General features: G+C 36.6%; 1 protein-coding gene, 1 long non-coding RNA gene and 3 pseudogenes across 5 annotated transcripts; all 5 read left to right on the top strand.

Moving 5' to 3' along the window:
* Positions 1 to 2,771: 2,771 nt before the first annotated feature.
* Positions 2,772 to 4,087, top strand: LOC104730369 (cytidine deaminase 1 pseudogene; annotated as a pseudogene). Its single transcript, XR_015574531.1, has one exon. The product of XR_015574531.1 is annotated as a cytidine deaminase 1 pseudogene (transcript).
* A 790-nt stretch (positions 4,088 to 4,877) lies between these two features.
* Positions 4,878 to 6,190, top strand: LOC104730368 (cytidine deaminase 7 pseudogene; annotated as a pseudogene). Its single transcript, XR_015574530.1, has one exon. The product of XR_015574530.1 is annotated as a cytidine deaminase 7 pseudogene (transcript).
* Positions 6,191 to 7,716: 1,526 nt separating this feature from the next.
* Positions 7,717 to 8,985, top strand: LOC104730367 (cytidine deaminase 6 pseudogene; annotated as a pseudogene). Its single transcript, XR_015575063.1, has one exon. The product of XR_015575063.1 is annotated as a cytidine deaminase 6 pseudogene (transcript).
* A 1,465-nt stretch (positions 8,986 to 10,450) lies between these two features.
* Positions 10,451 to 12,899, top strand: LOC104730366 (uncharacterized). Its single transcript, XM_019234007.2, has 2 exons — positions 10,451 to 10,688; positions 10,779 to 12,899. The coding sequence occupies exons 1-2, from the start codon at positions 10,495 to 10,497 to the stop codon at positions 12,070 to 12,072; spliced, it is 1,488 nt and encodes a 495-aa protein (XP_019089552.2). The 5' UTR covers positions 10,451 to 10,494; the 3' UTR covers positions 12,073 to 12,899.
* Positions 12,900 to 13,887: 988 nt separating this feature from the next.
* On the top strand, positions 13,888 to 16,661 carry LOC147930193 (uncharacterized). Its single transcript, XR_015575591.1, has 2 exons — positions 13,888 to 14,040; positions 14,144 to 16,661. It is a non-coding gene; the product is annotated as an uncharacterized LOC147930193 (long non-coding RNA).
* The last annotated feature ends 914 nt before the right edge of the window (positions 16,662 to 17,575 follow it).

The raw sequence follows: 17,575 nt of genomic DNA, 5'->3' as shown, positions 1-17,575 counted from the left end.
GCATCTTTTACTTAGGCTGTTTAAATTTATGGTTTTGTTCAGATTTAAAAACATTCCATCTTACATTGCGTTCTCATGATGAAACAGAAGCTGGAAATGATGTCCGAGAACCAGCTCAGTGTAGCAAATCAAGTGATGTTTCTGAAGAAGTTATTGAAGGAGGAAGGAGTGAGACAGCCTCAGTTGTATCCGCTGGAAAGCATTCAGTTTCTCGATCTTGAGGTCCTTTCTTTTTATATGTTACTTGAAGTTTCTTGTAGCCTCTTGTTTCAATTACTTTAACTGACTTTTTTGTGATTGGTTTTAGGTTGGGGCTTCTTTGATTAAGTTCATTAGAGGAAAAGAGTAAGATTTCTAGTCCCGGCGTATCAAGAGCAGCGTCCGACGTCAGCTTCACTATATATTCAAACAAATCTGACACATTCATTTAGTATTTAGACCCATTAAATGTTACAAATCACGAAAATATTTAGATCTATTTTAACTACGCGTCTACAAACCGTAGGCAATGGTAGAGCCAACGCCAGCGAAAACAAAGAGCAAAGTGGAGATGAACTCAGTGAGGTACGCTCTTAGAGAAGCCAAGCTGAAGGAATCACCAAAAGAACCAAAGACAACTCCAGCCATTGTTGTAGAGGAAAGAAGAAAATGCTATAAGTTCTTTTTGGTTAATGAACAAGATGATAAGACCTGTTGCATGTCCTTCTCTTTATATAGGAGATGCATAATTTAAATTATAAAACTACTATCCTTAATGAGTTTTTTTGTGGTGGAGTTGGAAACGACTTAATAAATGATTTAATGTGTTAAATGATTTAATGTGTTGCCGTTTTACTCTACATCTATTCGTAATTTGGGTTAGGAAGGTGCTTACGAAAGCTAAATCAAACAAACTCAACTTCTTTATATTAATATATTTTTGCTTAAGTGTATTAATGTTTTAATTTGATAGGCTACTGTTTTTTACTGATGTGTCAACACCATGTTCAATGTTCATGTTGATATGTCATGCTCTGGAGAGAAACACCTTATACTTTTATTGTATTGATTCCCAAGTTTTGTTTGTTTTTACTACGCATACCATGAAATTGTGACTAAGTAAGACCATCGAACTTCATTTTTTAAAAAAACCATTCGTCAGTATATATATTACTTTCTATAAAGACTACTAAAGTAATCCTAACTAATAAAAATCGTATTTGCTTTGTTAATGGTTCATGAGTAATCATGAGTAGTCTTGATGACGGATACAGTCAGAATCGTGTTTGTAATTTGTATTCTTGCGTGTGAATGTAATTCTTTACTTCCGAGGTAACCACACATCACATGCATATTTGGTAAGTGGTAATGTTAGCTTGCAATTTCAAAAGACAAAAGAAAGATATATGTACGTATATCATGAACTTGATTATAACTAAAATACTAATTAGATATCCTAAATACTTTGCTTAAAAAGATGGTTAATGAGTCGACTAGTCACAATCAGCTTTTTAATTATCTTAAGGGTTGCGTATGTAATTGACGCAGTTTAATTTTTGTCTATATACAGTCAAACCTCGATAAATTAATAATGTTGGGACTATGAAATTCTATTAATTTATAGAGTTTTTAATTTCTCTATAAATTAATAATTATAGAGAAATTTTCCTAATTTGGTAAAAAAGTTTTAAAATAAGATATAATCGTTATAACTAATATTTTTTAAAATCAATTAAAATAAAAATAACAATTATCATGTTTTGAAAATAGTACTCAAAGATTTGTATATGATAAAAATATTAAAAATGAACTCTAATAAAAATTAATGTGTATATATATACATATATTTAAGATAATTTTATATAATTATTAATTTATATTATTGATGGGACCATATATTTACAAAGAGATTTCAAAAAAATTATTATCTTATTATATTATCGAATTGTGTCTAAAATTACACCAGTCCCAACTTAGAACCAAATAAATTTATTAATTTATAGAGATTATTAATTTACCGAGTATTAATTTATAGAGATTCTACTGTACTACTATATACAACCATTACTTCTAAATAAAAGTTAAGGACAATTAGTCTTCACTACCTAACCATGCTTTGCTTAAAAAGATATTTCATGAGTTCATCGTTTAGTTCAGCTTGTAGTTCATACGCTATATTGCTAATTTGTTTGCGTATACGACTGACGTAAACACGATTTTAAAAAGTACCTTCAAAATAAGCACAGAGACACAACACATCTTTTGATAAAAAAAAAAAAAAAAAAAAAAAAAAAAAAAAAAAAAAACACAACACATCTACGTAAAGACGGTATCTCACTTCTCATCTCATATTTCCAATTAACTCTCAAAATACAATCTACCATAGACATTTTAACTAGCATTTTGAGTATATTTTTTTAGAAAAATCTATATACATTAGTATCTCAAAATTTCAAACCATCAAAATATTACTGCTAAGACTAATTATTTTTGACTATAGTCTCCAGTTTTCACCACATTTGTTCAGTACTAAACTACAAAAATAATCCTAAAGTTGCTTTAAAAGTTTGTTCTTGAGTCATCGTGAGTGTGGATTTCCTATGAATGACGTAAACTCCTTTTGAAAAGTATGATTCAAATATGCATGAACTTGAAAATTTTATTTAGATTACTAGATACTCGAACCACATAAAAAATGTTACTACAGTAATCAAGTGTTAAGACAATTGAGTATTGAGCCATATACCACTCCTCATTTCATTACTTTATATCCTAACTACTCTGTTTGAAATAATGGTTCATGACTCTTGGAATCTTGATATATCAAAGAGTCACAATCACTTTTTATGTATTTCGTAGTGTTGTTGGTTGCGTATGTGATTAGCGTACACCAATTAATAAAGTACGATTCATCATTATGCACACAGCGCACCTATAAATAAGTTCAAGACTTGTTTATTCACTTCACATCTCCCAACACAAATCTCATAACACAACCCGAAATCAGAGAGAGAGACAATGGCACAGCCCTCCAAATTCGTTTTCACTCGCGAAGAAGCAAAATCCCCCGGAGACAACCCCATAAAAATTTCGTTTTTGATTCCACTTATTCGTAAGCGATTCTCTACATACAAAGTCGTAGCCCTCGGATTCGGATCATCCGGTCGGGTCTTTGTAGGAGTCAACGTCGAATTCCCAGGTTTGCCTCTCCATCACTCCATCCACGCTGAGCAGTTCGTCGTCGCCAACCTCGCACTCAACTCCGATAATAAACTCAACTACTTAGCCGTCTCCCCTCCGGAAGCTCCGTGCGGCCACTGCCGTCAGTTTCTTCAGGAAATCCGCGAGGCGCCTAAGATGAAAATCATACTCTCGGATGAAAACGGCGACAATTTATCAATCGCAAGCCTCGAGAGCCTCCTTCCAAGGAGACTCAGCCCCGACAGTCAGCTTCCAAAGGACGTCCCTCGCCTTCTCGAACCGCGCTATAACAACCTCACCCTCTCGGGTCCCGATTCCCATGTCCCTTACCGTTATCCCGATCTGAAGCCCGCGGGTCTAGTGGCGGCGAACAGATCATACGCGCCGTACAGCAAGTGTCCGTCGGGAGTGGCGCTGGTGGATCGCCAAGGAATTGTGTACAAAGGATGGTACATGGAATCAGTGGCGTATAACCCTAGTTTGGGGCCAGTACAAGCCGCTCTGGTTGATTACATGGTTCGTGGCGGAGGCGGAGACAGAGGGTTCGCGGATATCGTCAGAGCGGTGCTGGTGGAGAAGAAAGATGCGGAGGTGCGTCAAGAGCAGACGGCGAGGATGCTTCTGGAGACTATTGCCCCCAACTGCGAGTTCAAGGTCTTCCATTGCTGCGAAAACCCTAAAGAAAACTAATTCATATTTATGGTATACGATATATGATATATACTATTTATATAAAAAGACGAATATAAAGAAAAATAATACGCCAGTACATAGAAGAATTACACTGGTCTTTATTAAACTTAGATGATAATTAATATAATATAATCATAATTATGTTTTTGTCATCTTCATGTTCAAGTTACCTTATAAATAATGTCAATCTACAAGATAATCATAATTCTTATTATTTTCTTCGGTTCATGTGTTAGATTTTGGTATCTATTTTGTTCTATAACACCTAGGATTATCCGATTTTTTCATAACAGTATGGAAAAAGGAAAAGAAAATATGCATTTGCATGAATCTCCATTAATATTTAATAAGTAAGATAGAAAAGTATATATGATTTACATACATATCAAAGTAAAGAATGTAACATGGCCCATTGACCCACAGGCCAACTCCTACGAAGTGCACAACTGAGGAAAAGTCAACTTATTTTAATTTTAGAAGAGTTGAGTTTCATGATTAATGAATATATTTTTTTCATTGAAGATGGTTAATTACAACTTCTTTCTGAACCCCTAATAACTGTCTAGTTACAAAAGAATAAAGCTGTGTCATTTCCCCTAGAGCGGTCATAAACATAACAACTTGCAATACATGGAAGCTTAGACTAATAAACGTATGATTACAAAAGTTTTAAAATGTATCATATCAACTTGAACCGTAAAAGTTTAAAAGTAAAAAATTATGTTGTTCGAGATGGTGGAATAAAAGTTAAGGACATGTAGTTTTCACTACATTAATTTTTATCTATGTTACTTACTCTTCATTACATTACTTTATAGATTATACTAAAACTAGAAAACTTAATCCTCACTACTTTGCTTAAAAAGTGAGTCCTTGACAGTTGACAGTCACAATCACCTTTTAATGTATCTTGTAGTTTACACGCTAATCTTCATTTGTTTGCGTATACATTGGACGTAAACGCGGTTTTAAAAAGGTACTTTCACATTAAGCACAGACACGCAACACATCACACACCTATATAAATAGGTAAAGACGTTAACTCACTTCTCATCTCATTTCCATCTCTCAACAAAAAATATAAAATCACGATCCCAAAATCAGACCGAGACAATGGCACAACACCCCAACTTCTCATCTTTTTTGCAACATCCCAACATTAAATCTCAAAACGCGACAACAGCAAAAGATCAGTACAAGTTCGTTTTCAAACCCATCGAAGCAGCATTTGAAGGCGTCACCGAACTCAAGAAACTTCACATGCTGATCAAAAAGGCGATGTCACTCGCTCGGGCTCCAATCTCCACGAACAAAGTCGGAGCTGTCGGACGCGCATCATCGGGTCGGTTCTACTTAGGCGTCAATGTCGACTTTCCAGGTCTTCCTCTTCATTACTCCATCCACGCCGAGCAGTTCCTCGTCGCCAACCTCGCGCTCAACTCCGAGGAAGGCCTCCGTCAGTTAGCCGTTGCCGTCTCTACAGACGGCATCGAATTCGGCACGCCGTGCGGACACTGTTGCCAGTTTCTTTTGGAGATCAGCAACGCACCTGAAATAGAGATCCTGATAAGATCAAAGCATGTAGAAGGATCATTTGCGAGCCTTAAATGCCTCCTTACGGACATGTACACACCCGACAGAAACCTCCCGAACGGTACCCCTCTCCTTCTCGAGAAACGCGATAACTGCCTCGACCTTCTCAAGAAACGCGATAACTGCTCAACACCATATTCTAACCATCTGAAGTGGGTAGCTCTAGACGCGGCAAACAATTCGTTCTCGCCGTACACCGACTCTCCATCGGGAGTGGCGCTGCTTGACAACGACGATATCGTGTACCGTGGATGGTACATTGAGTCAGTGGCATATAACTCTAGTTTGGGGCCGGTACAAGCTGCGCTGGTTGATTTCGTGGCTCGTGGCCGAGGCAAAGGGTTCGATAAGACCGTCGGAGCAGTCCTGGTGGAAAAGAATGATGCGAGGGTGAGTCAAGAGGGCACCGCGAAGATGCTCTTAGAGACTATCGCAGATCGCAACTGCTTTTTCAAAGTCTTCCATTGCTACGTGATGCCATAAAAAACGTTTAGAATGTTGATCTTCGTTATTAAACTATTTTAGTATCCTATCATAATTATAATGCTTTGTTTAGTACTTCTTGGTTGGGTTCATTAAACCTTTTAATAATGTCGATATGATATAGAATCATAATTATGTTGTGTTTTCTTCTTGGGATCATGTTGCCCTTTCAGTTTCAGAATAATAATATTCATAATAATGTAGTTAACTAGTAATTATTAAGTAATTTTACAATCTCAAATCAGTTTGTTCTTATAAACGGCACCTTACGAATATTATTTGTGAATTGTTACTTTCTAAAAAATGTGAAAAAAAAAACTTCTATATTGTTTTCCAAAAGCATAATAAATAAATAAAAGATGTCTTTGATCAATGAATCTCCATTAATGAGTAAATATAAAAAAGTCTCATTTGCAAACATATACCAAGGTGGAGAATAAGTGGACCATATTGACCAATGACAAATTTTCTTCACAATTTCAACGATAAAGCGAACTAAATATATTCTGTCACACTCTCAAACACTATGAAATCAATTTATTAGTATCATTTTATGAATAAATTCTCAATTTCTATTTGTTTTACTAATCCATAGGTACCATGAAAATGATACTAATTAATACGACCGATTTTTTTGTGTACCATTTTTTAGTTAATTTATACAAAACTACTTATAAAGTAATACTAACTACTTTAAAGAAATTGGTTTTGAAAAATGGTTTGTGAGTCATTATGTTATTTGTAATCTTGTGTGTGCATTACCTACAAGGTAAACACACCGTTTAAAAAAGCATTCAACATGTAGACACATGACACATCAAATATCTAGTAATACGTGGTTGGCAATTTTAAAAGATACACGGAATTTGTGTAATGGACTCGATTATCATTATTCAATAAAATACTTTTTTTTCTGAATAACTCGAACACATATTCTATCAAAGATTTGAATATAGACGTGACACTATCAAAATAGTCACAGTGTTGAGGACTATTAAATTAAGGGCTTCTTTGAGTTATAGTACATTTTACAAATCCCTTAAACTAATCCTTATTTACCACTCTTTATTCCATAACCTTTTTACTACTCTTCATTACATTATTTTATACTAAAAATAATCCTAATTACTTTACTTATGAAAAATGGTTCATGAATCTTACTAAAAAAAATGGTTCATGAACTTGATAGTTACAGTCACCTTTTTGTCTTGTAGTTAATAGGTTGCGTATGTGATTAATTTTTTTCTATATTACTTCCACCCATCAAAATGTTACTAATTTAAGAGTTAAAGACTATTGAATTATAATTTTTCCACCGCTCTTTTCATGATGATAGTGATAGTTCATACTAATCTAGGAAATAACCTTACTACTTTGCTTAATATATAAGATAAAATTCACGAGTCTCAAAGAGTCATAATCACTTTTTTTTTTTTTTTTTTTTTTTATCTTGGTTGCGTATGTGAAAAAACTACCATATTATCTTTTACCTATATTGCTATTCAAACCATCAAAATGTTTATAATTACGAGTTAAGGACTAATAAACAATATTTTACCACTATTCATTACATTACTTCTTACTATAAATTATAAACATAACCCTAACTAATTTGCATAAAAGGTGATTAATAACATGAATCTTGATAGTCACAATCAACTTTTTAGTTATGTTGTCACAATCAACTTTTTAGTTATATATTGATAGTCACAATCAACAACAATCAATATTATGGAATGATGTAAACACGTTTTTAAAAAATACCTTTACAGTAAAGCACACAGACGACGCAAACACACCTCTATAAATAGGCAAGGACTTGCTTCTCCACTTCTCATCTCATTTCCAATCTCTCTCACAAACATAATACATCCCAAAAAACACACAGATCCCAAAATCAAACAGAGAAAAATGGCACAAGAGAACAAGTTCGTTTACACCCCTAGCGAAGCAGCAGAAGTGGGCATCCACGGCCCCCGTGACCTTCCAAAGCTGATGAAGAAGGCCTTGTCTCTCGCTCGGGTTCCAATCTCCATATTCGGAGTCGGAGTCGTTGGAGTCACATCAAAGTGTAAGGTCTTCTTAGGCGTCAATGTCGAATTCAAAGGCGTTCCTCTTCACCACTCCATCCACGGAGAGCAATTCCTCGTCACCAACCTCGCTCTCAACTCCGTGGAAGAAGAGCTCACTCATATAGCCGTCTCCAATGACGGTACCAAATTTGGTGCGCCATGTGGCCACTGCCGCCAGTTCTATCAGGAATTGGGCACCCCTCCTAAAGTCGAAATCCTGATCAAAAAATCAGACGAGGACATAGGCGAGTACAAGAGCATCGAGAGCCTCATGCCGGAGAGTTTCGGCCCTGAATATCTCCTCCCGAAAGACTACCCTCTCCTTCTAGCGCAGCGCGATAACCAACTTGTCCTCTTGGACACCTCCGAAAAGATCTGCTCTGATCTAGAGAAGTGTCCCCATCTTAAGTGCAGGGCTCTAGCGGCGGCGAACAAATCGTACGCGCCGTACAGCAAATCTCCGTCTGGAGTGGCGTTGAAGTGCGATGACAAAGTGTACAGAGGATGGTACCTTGAATCGGCTGCGTATAACCCAAGTTTAGGGCCAGTACAAGCTGCGCTGGTTGATTTCGTGGCTCGTAGCGGAGGCAAAGAATTCGAGGATATCACTGAAGCGGTCCTGGTGGAGAAGGGTGATGCGACGGTGTTTCAAGAGGACACGGCGAGGATTTTCTTGAAGAAGATAGCCCCCAACTGCGATTTCAAGGTCCTCCATTGCAAGAAGCCCTAAGAATATTGAAGCATAATTATTAATTATGGCACGATGCATGGTGATAGCTATATTAAAAAAATGATATTATTAAGGAAAATAATACGCCGGTAGAGGATTACACTGGTCTTCTTTATGATCGTGTCGCAATTATTTATGAATGTCGTCAGTATAATATATAATCATAATTATGTTCATCATGGTTGTTACCTTTCGATAATGTCAATATAATATAATATAATATAATTATACTTATGTTTCCTGTGTTTTCGTTTTGACCTTTTAGTACTATTGTCAATGCAGTATTATGATCTCAAATCGCATCTCACTTAAAAATGTCACTTTACGGATATTATTTGTGAATTTCTTTTGTTCTTTTTGCAAAAGCAGCAGGAAATTTTTTTTAAATAGATTGATGTCTTAGCAAGTTTGCATAAACCTCATGAACTGTAACACCACAAATACAAGGGTAACCATGATACAATCTACCGGTGTAGACATTTCAATTAGCATTTTACGAATAGATATTTTAGAAAAATCTATATTACTATTTCAAATTTTCAAAGCATCAAAGTATCACTGCTAAGACTACCTTTTTTACTACTCTCCAGTTGTCACCACATTTGTTCTATACTAAACAACAAAAATAATCCTAAAAGTTGCTTAAAAAGAAAGTGGATCTCCTATGGTGACGTAAATTCCTTTTGAAAGTATATGATTCAAAATTTAAATATGCATTGAAAAATGTTACTAATTAACTGTTAAGACTATTGACTCATATCACATACCAGCCTTCATTTCATTACTATATATCTAGTTTCTACTTTCTGCTAAGTACAAAACTACAAAAAGTAGTCCTAACTACTCTGCTTGAAAAAATTGGTTCATCTCTTGAATCTTGATGTTTCTATAAGAGTCAATGTACGATTCATTATCACACCTATTTAATTAAAGTCCTAATGATTAAGCTTCTGCATCACAACGCATCACAACTAGCCCTGAGATTATTATCCGCTATCCGCGGATATCCGTATTTGTATCCGAATCCGCTCCAAAAAAAACGGATATCCGGACAAACGGATACGAATACGGATAGTGAAATATCGGATAAAACGGATACGGATACGAATACGGATAGTGTTAAATTTTAAAACGGATAACGGATATCCGTTTTTTCTCGGATACCATGTATTATATTCGGATACGGATACGGATAATACTAAATTTTAAAACGGATATTCGGTTTTTTACGGATATCCGGTATTTGTATACGGATATCCGGTATTTTTGTCCAAAATACATGGTATTTTATACAAATACGATGTATTTTAGCCCAAAATACGTATATTTAAAAAAAAAAATTTACGGATATCCGCGGATATTCGCGGATAATCGAATTTTTAACGGATATCCGGATAACGGATATCCGAAATTTTCGGATACGAATACGAATAACAAATTACTGATAAAACGGATACGGATACAGATACGGATATCTCAAAAAAACCGGATATCCGCTCCGTTTACAGGCCTAATCACAACTAGCGGAAAAATAAAACTTGTGTTTGTAGATACGTGGATTTTGCAGATACGTGGATTTAGCCACGTGGCTAAACAAAACCCAAACAACGAAAGCTTTTGCAGATACGTGGATTTAGCCACGTGGCACCGCTTTCCCGCGCTTTTCATGAGACAGACAAATTCGTTTATAGATAGACTTGTCGGCTACGGTGTTGGTTTGAGAGAGGGAAGGAACGGAAGAAGATGGAGGAGTGGATTCCGCTGTTCGACATTTTCTTGAATAGTTCCTCGCCGGGAACCGAGGCTTCGCTGTGGCTAGACCAGGCTTCTTCTTCCTCCACCTCCTCTGCCGCGGCGGCGCCCATCAACCTGAGCTCGTTTGTTTCGTTGCTTAAGAAACAATGCGATCATCAGAGTTCATCTCCGATGACGAAGAAGTAATACCCAGATTTTCGATTTGGACTTTGTTTTTGTTTTCTCTATGTTTGGGTTGCTGATAAAAATTGTTTTTTTTTTTTTCCCGTTAGGGTTCTATTCATTGAGACATTACCCAACATGGTTCAGTCAAAGATTCTATCTTTCCTTCTTTCCGAGTATCAGAGGTTTCGCGTTAGTGATTTGGTATCGCTGGCTAGAGAAATTTTGGCTAGTAAAGTTGTTGATTTCTGGGTTCAGAGAGATGCACAGAACCTGCTCGACAAAATTCCTAAACCAAAGTTTGATTGGATATCTCATCTAGATTTGGCTTCTGCTAGTGAAGATAGCTTTAGGGAGGAATTTGACTCTGTACCTGATTGGCTCACTGAGAAAGCTGCTTCTACTGGTACAATTCTTCCATGGCTTCCTGTCTCATTCGATGATGATGTAGTAGATTCAGAAATGCTGGTTGTTGATTCTTGGAATGGAGAGGAGGTGAGTCTCATCAGAGATGAGAATATGGAAGAAGATCATCGAGAAGTTGTTGATACGATTGATCATACCATGAATGTTGTTGGGTTACAAGCTGATGATCATGAATTGGCGGCGAATCTTAGAGCTCAGGTTACTAGCTCTCAGTCTACTATTGAAGTTTTAACCTTGTGTGATGAAATTCGAAAACTTTGCTTGGATAATGGTTTTAGGGATTCTTTTAGAGTTTTGGCGTTGATTGAACCTTGGAATGCAGATGATGAGACTGCTGCAGTTTTGCTTTCGAATTTGCACAGTGGAATTGAGGAAGATGAGCTTGGTTGGCCAAGCCAGGTTCTATGTTCGATCGTGCTTCCCAAGTTTTTGTCTCTTGAGACATCCGCCTCTCGTGTGTTAATGTCTGCAACAATCGAGTTTTGCAAGATCCACCAAAGAGCAGCTGAGTATGCATTGGTGTTCCCTTTGATATTCAGGAAAAAAGGGATAAACAACTTCATCTGTGAGGTGATTTCGAGGGTTTTGAAAGAATGCTTGCACTTGGGTCATACATCTGGTTTTTGCCAGAAGTTACTTTGTGGAAGAACTGAAGAGAGGAGGTTTCTGTTCCTTCCCTGCCACCGAGATCTTATATCTGAAGATCTAACATGGAATGAATCTCTGTTTATCCTTTTCCAGAACGTCTTGCTCCAAGACGTCCCTTTAACCCAAGATTCTGTTGATTGTCTTGTTTCCAAGGTTCAGGAGTTGGCCGCAAGGTATTCCAAATCTCTGAAATTTGGAAACTTCTTGCTACATTTTATTGCCAAGTGTGCTCCGATGCCACAGGCTCATAAGTATCAGCTGGTCGAAGCTGTTAAGTGCACTAACAGTCTAGTTACAAAATCTATCTTGTCGAAACTCAACGCCCTGTAGCTCCCATATTACACCTTTCTTGTATGGTGATATGAGCATTCATACGGAAAGAGGATGTAGGACTGTATAAGGTGTAGGTTCTCAAAAGCTTGAAGGTGTTAATAAGCCTTATCTCAGTCAAGATGAGCTCTAGAGTAACATTTTCTTTGTGATGGAACAACATGGTGACAGGTATGAACAAAACACTACCTAACCAAGCTGAATCTGTATGATCGGGACATGCTTTGTGAGGGAAAAAACAAGAATGCAAGACCTAACGAAAGGAGAATCTGATGGATTCATAGTAATATAATTCCAGATAATTCCTAGACTAGCTCAATATTTATCCATGGTCTGACATCTTGAGACTTTGTCGGGACGTGGTGGAGCCTCAGATAATCTTGAAAGAAGAACTTTGAAGCTGGAGATAAAATCGCATCAGCAGCAGGATTTTAGAATATGGCTATTGACAGTCGACTTCATGGATCGCCCCTATCAGTCTACAGGGGAACGATTCAAGATTCATAACTCAAGTTCAGTTCACTTATCCTGCAATGAAAAGGCGAGAAATGATGTCATCAAACAAGCTATGCTTTGTATAGATGTATGGAGGGGCAAGAAGAATGAAACGAATTTAAGATCACCATTTGACATGAGAATGAGATCTAGACTAACCACGAAGAGAAACTGTAAATTTTTAACTTCACTCTCTCGGATCATGTAAGTAGGATACGTCTTCAATGTGCTGTAATGATACCAAAGTGAGCAACACAAATGACATTTCCTTTCACTATTTTTGTATGGGTCTCTGTTCAAGGAATAATGAATTTAAGCATGTTATGTGCCAACACAATGAAGAAAACACTTGGCCGAAGCTGTATATCAGACTTTGGTGATATCGTCTGAACACTTGGCTGAACAGTCTGAACTGAGTGTGTTTGTTAATACGTTCCTCACTATTGCTTTGATTAGTAAGGCACTGTCTGAAATCTTCTCCCACAGCGGCATTATCACACCATTTGTCTATTGACTCTTAGACCGAAAATTCTAATGACCGAAAATAAAGGTCATTCTAATTATGCTGACCTCATATCTTTGAGACCGAAAAAGCTTAATGAATACAGTATATCCTTTATTTAATTTTGGTGCATATAATAGGGAACATATCTTCTATAATTAATGCAAGATTTTCTTAAAATATTTTAGATATACATTTCTTTATTTAAGAAAACAAAATGGATGTACACCATTTAATCCCCTAAGTACACAACATTGTTTTCGTATACTTTATAATTTTAATAAATGGTTACAAACAGGTTATATATAAGTTATAAATTAATTCATATATTAATTGTAACAAATAAAACCGAAAATCTTAAACGGGTTACTCCAAATTGATAGTTCATGGATATTTCAAACTTTATTTTCGGAAGATCACGTGTATGGTTCCAAATATCTATAATCAAAATATTATCAATTTATTTTCCACAGATTTTATTGATAAACCACATCAATAAAAAAAGTTATTAAAGGGATAAACATATTATCTCAATCATAAAAAATTATAAAGTCTTGCTAATTTAACAAGATTAATCGTGATCTTCGGAATCGTATTCTATTTATTAAAATTAAACATTAATGCTAGATTAGGACCCGTGATAGAGCACGGATTGAAATTCTTTTTATTTATATTATAATTTTAGAATAAAATATAACTTATATAATTGATTTTAAAAGTTTTTAAGATCCTAATCTAGCATTAGTCGTGATTTTCGAAATCGTACTTTATTCTAAAATTATAATATAAATAAAATGAATTTCAACCCGTGCTCTAGCACGGATCCTAAGTGCTTTATATAAAGAGAGATGACCATTTTGCTCTAAACCTAAGAAAAAAAACCCAAAAAATGTCTGCACAAAAGTTTCAATTTGCGTTTGTGCTCTTAGCTTTTTGTCTTCTTTCTTCTCAATTCATTGCTTCAACAACTGGTAATATATATTTTATTTTAAATACTAAATAAACCCTATATAAAAATTATGGATCCTAAAACAACTTAATTCATATTCTTTGTTTTAACTATTGTGTTTTCAGGGAAATGTAACTGGAAAGGTCCTTGCAAAACTGATAATGACTGCAAAACCATATGCACAGGTCCAGGGGAAGATCCTACTTTTCTATTGTGCTTTAAAAACCCTCCAATTAATCACAAATGTTGTTGTGCACCACCCCTCAGTCCTCCAGTTGAAAGTAGTTTTGATCTACATTGACGCATCCATATATTTTATGTGTTCATCTGTCATAAGATTTCAAATTCTTTAATAAAATAAAGTGACTTCAGTGGTTGATTAATCCGGTTTTAGATCAATAAGTTTGGGCTAAGTTGATTTGGTTCGGTTCAAGGAGAAACAATTTTGAAACTTTTAACTAAATTAATGTTTGATTTGAATTAAATGCTGGATCGGATTTGTTAGAAAAAAATTAAAGAATTCGACTTTAATTAGGGTTAAGAAGAATTTGGTTTGTGTTGTGTGCTTGATTTGGCCATTGTTTTTACACACCAACAAAATAAATAGTCAACACTGAATGTGTTTATTATTATTACTAGCTGATGATCATGAATTTGGCGGCAAATATGATTGACAGCGAGAAGTTGTGGATAACATAGATCATACCATGAATGTTGTTGGGTTACAAGCTGATGATCATGAATTGGCGGCAAATCTTAGAGCTCAGGTTACTATTGAAGTTTTAACCTTGTGTGATGATATTCGAAAACTTTGCTTGGATAATGGTTTTAGGGATTCTTTTAGAGTTTTGGCTTTGATTACTCAGAGGACAAACAAATTGGCTTTGGCTTACGGTTTGCTTGATGGTGACGCTGCGTCTTGGTTTAATCGGAGATCGAAGATGTTTCCAATTAGATCTTGGGAACAACTTAAAGTTGGTTTGGTGCAAGGGATGATCCAGACGTGGTCAGGCTGATCACCAAGCACGATCGAAGCAAAGAAGCGTAGGTTGAAGACGTCAATCTCGTCACAAACAGAATTAATTTTGCAACCAAAGATGACGATGACAGTGAGTGATGCAGTTCAGCCAACATCAGGATACGTACGAGAGGATCTCCCATCTACAGTTTTGGTGAAATATCGAGTACAGTCACATTCTGGCCATCTGATTTTGGCAATATTCTTCCCCAACAAGTGGCAAGTATCACCAAACGTTGTTCTGCCCACAAGGTGTTCGAACAAATGTCTCCACCTAAAGAAAGACTGAAATCAAAGAAGAAGAGGCGATTTTTGAAAGCTTGGATGTTCAAATTTTAAACCAAAGAAAAAGAGAATGACGAGCTTAGATACAACTACAAGTCGGTAAGGGAGCTTGACAGAGCTTTGGGTACATGACATGTTTAGATTTAAGGGCTCAAATGCTGGAGAGGTCAAAGATCACACCAGCTCTTTAAAGGACTTATTGCTAAGTATCAGAATTCCATTGGCGGTAACCTGCATTTTCTAGCATATACGTTATTCAAACCGGAGAAAGAACACATTGTACATGGTAGAACACCAAAGCTTTGAAGTCTTGGAAATTCAAGTTCAAGCTTAAAGAGCAATTACGGTATGATAAAGGAGAGTCTTCTGTTGTGCTACACAATCAATTGCTGTTGCAGCTCACAATGTCTCAGTTTTCATGGAATTTGGGTTCAATACTTCCATTTTTTCCATGTGGTGTTACTCAAACCATATGCCACAGTTTCTATGTGGTCTTATAACTCACCAGTTATGGCACAACTGGGGAGCTCCCAACATATCTACCCTTCCACGGGAGATGACTTTCCTACATTTGGAACGGAATTTTTGCATTTTTGCTTCACAGTTGGGCATTGACGTTTCCAAAACTGCAGGAGAGGGCATCAAGCTACTGCACATTCAGTTGTGGTACATGTGCTGGTTGAAATTTCAAGAATGGTTTACAACTGAGAGTAGAAGAGTAATCTGGGAGAAGAACACAATTAAAAACCTGCTACTACTTTCAGCTGTTAAGAAGACAAGGGGAGCTGATCCAAAGTCCATCAAACTCTTGTTGAAGAACGTGACTATTAAACACAATCTGCACATTTTCCAGAAGCATGATCTGTTCCCAAGAGGTCATTCCAGTCTGCAGATATCAGTTGCTATATCAAGCTCTCCTAGTTCAGTTCCAGCAAGGACAGAGCTGGGTTTGAGGCTACAATGACAATGTATGTCCAAGAGTACTGCTACAACAAAAGGAAACGGCAGTGACTACTGAGGTCATGTCTCATGTTGTGTACACGGCTGGAATTAAAACTACTGAGGTTGCTGGGAGATCGAAGGAGAGTGCGCAAGAGTCTATGCTTGAAAGAGTGTCACGTATTGAAGCAGAGCGGAAACTGATGCGGGAAGAAAGAGCATTTATGCAATTACAAGTCCATCACCAATTGCTTCAAGCTCAACAATACACACGGAATGATTTTGTTCCAAGTTTTGCAAAATTTTCAAACAGTTAATTTAGTTTTTGGATTTCAGTTTATCTCAAGTTTCTGATTAGTTTAATCATTAGATATACGAAATATAAAATCAAATAAGCACAACGATGGTCGGTAGCCATAAATATTCATCACCATGAGACTAAAACAAACAATGCCTACATTAATTAAGTGAAGAGGAACAAAACACATGTTCTTTTTTTCATCACCCTTTGTATCAATCAGAAACACTTTTTTGATTTTAAAGGATGGTGTTATGAATCTTCTTATTCTTTAGTTATTGTGCTGACAAGTTGCAGAAGGATTCTCTGTATTTCCTCTGCATTGCTCCACGCCTTGACTTCTGCTTTGATCAGTGAGGAATTGTCTCGGCATCACAACATCGCACTCTCTCAGCTTCAATGTCGGGCAGAAAGTCACCTCCTCCATCTCCAATGTTAGAGAATAGAAACCTCAATCCTCACTTGACCTCTCGATCGATTCACGCAACAAGAACAACGCAACAACTTTGGTAACCCAGTTCACGACCGCAGTCGCTACGTCTGGGGAGAGACGGTGCTCTCAACCTCCACTGATGAATCGGAAAACACCTCTGATGTGGTTTACATGAAGATTAGCTCTCACACCCCATTACACCATGAGATTACATGAAGAAGAAGAGAAGAAGAGAAGAGAGTTTCAGAGAAATCCTAGAACCCGAGTACACATCTATCACCCAAACTCTCTCTAAGTCTGTCACTTTCTAAACCCTTAGCATAGCCGCAGAAGAAACGGACTGGACCAAGAGCCCAAAGGCGTGGCTGCTCCTCTTTTATACTCTCACCGACAAACAGACATGAAGCTCCGTGTAATGACCTAAAGCATACTGAGCCAACACAATAGGTGAAACCTTCTGTTTCTTTGAGAAGCTTTCCAACACTTGAACGAAGCCACCTTTGGTTCTTGTTTGCTTCTGTAATTTCTTCTTCTCTTGCTTGTCTTTAAGATTCAGTCTTACCTTCTTAAAGCTTCTTCTTCAA

The sequence above is a fragment of the Camelina sativa genome, chromosome 12 (genome assembly GCF_030686135.1).
Source record: "Camelina sativa cultivar CO46 ecotype springtype chromosome 12, ASM3068613v1".
Lineage (NCBI taxonomy): Eukaryota > Viridiplantae > Streptophyta > Magnoliopsida > Brassicales > Brassicaceae > Camelina > Camelina sativa.
The sequence above is the reverse complement of the archived record's forward strand: the minus strand, read 5'-3'. Positions and strand labels throughout refer to the sequence as shown.

Coding starts and splice junctions, on each gene's coding strand:
- LOC104730366 (XM_019234007.2), top strand. CDS start 10,495: ATGGAGGAGTGGATTCCGCTGTTCGACATTTTCTTGAATAGTTCCTCG. Junction 10,689..10,778: donor TCATCTCCGATGACGAAGAA/GTAATACCCAGA, acceptor TTTTCCCGTTAG/GGTTCTATTCATTGAGACAT.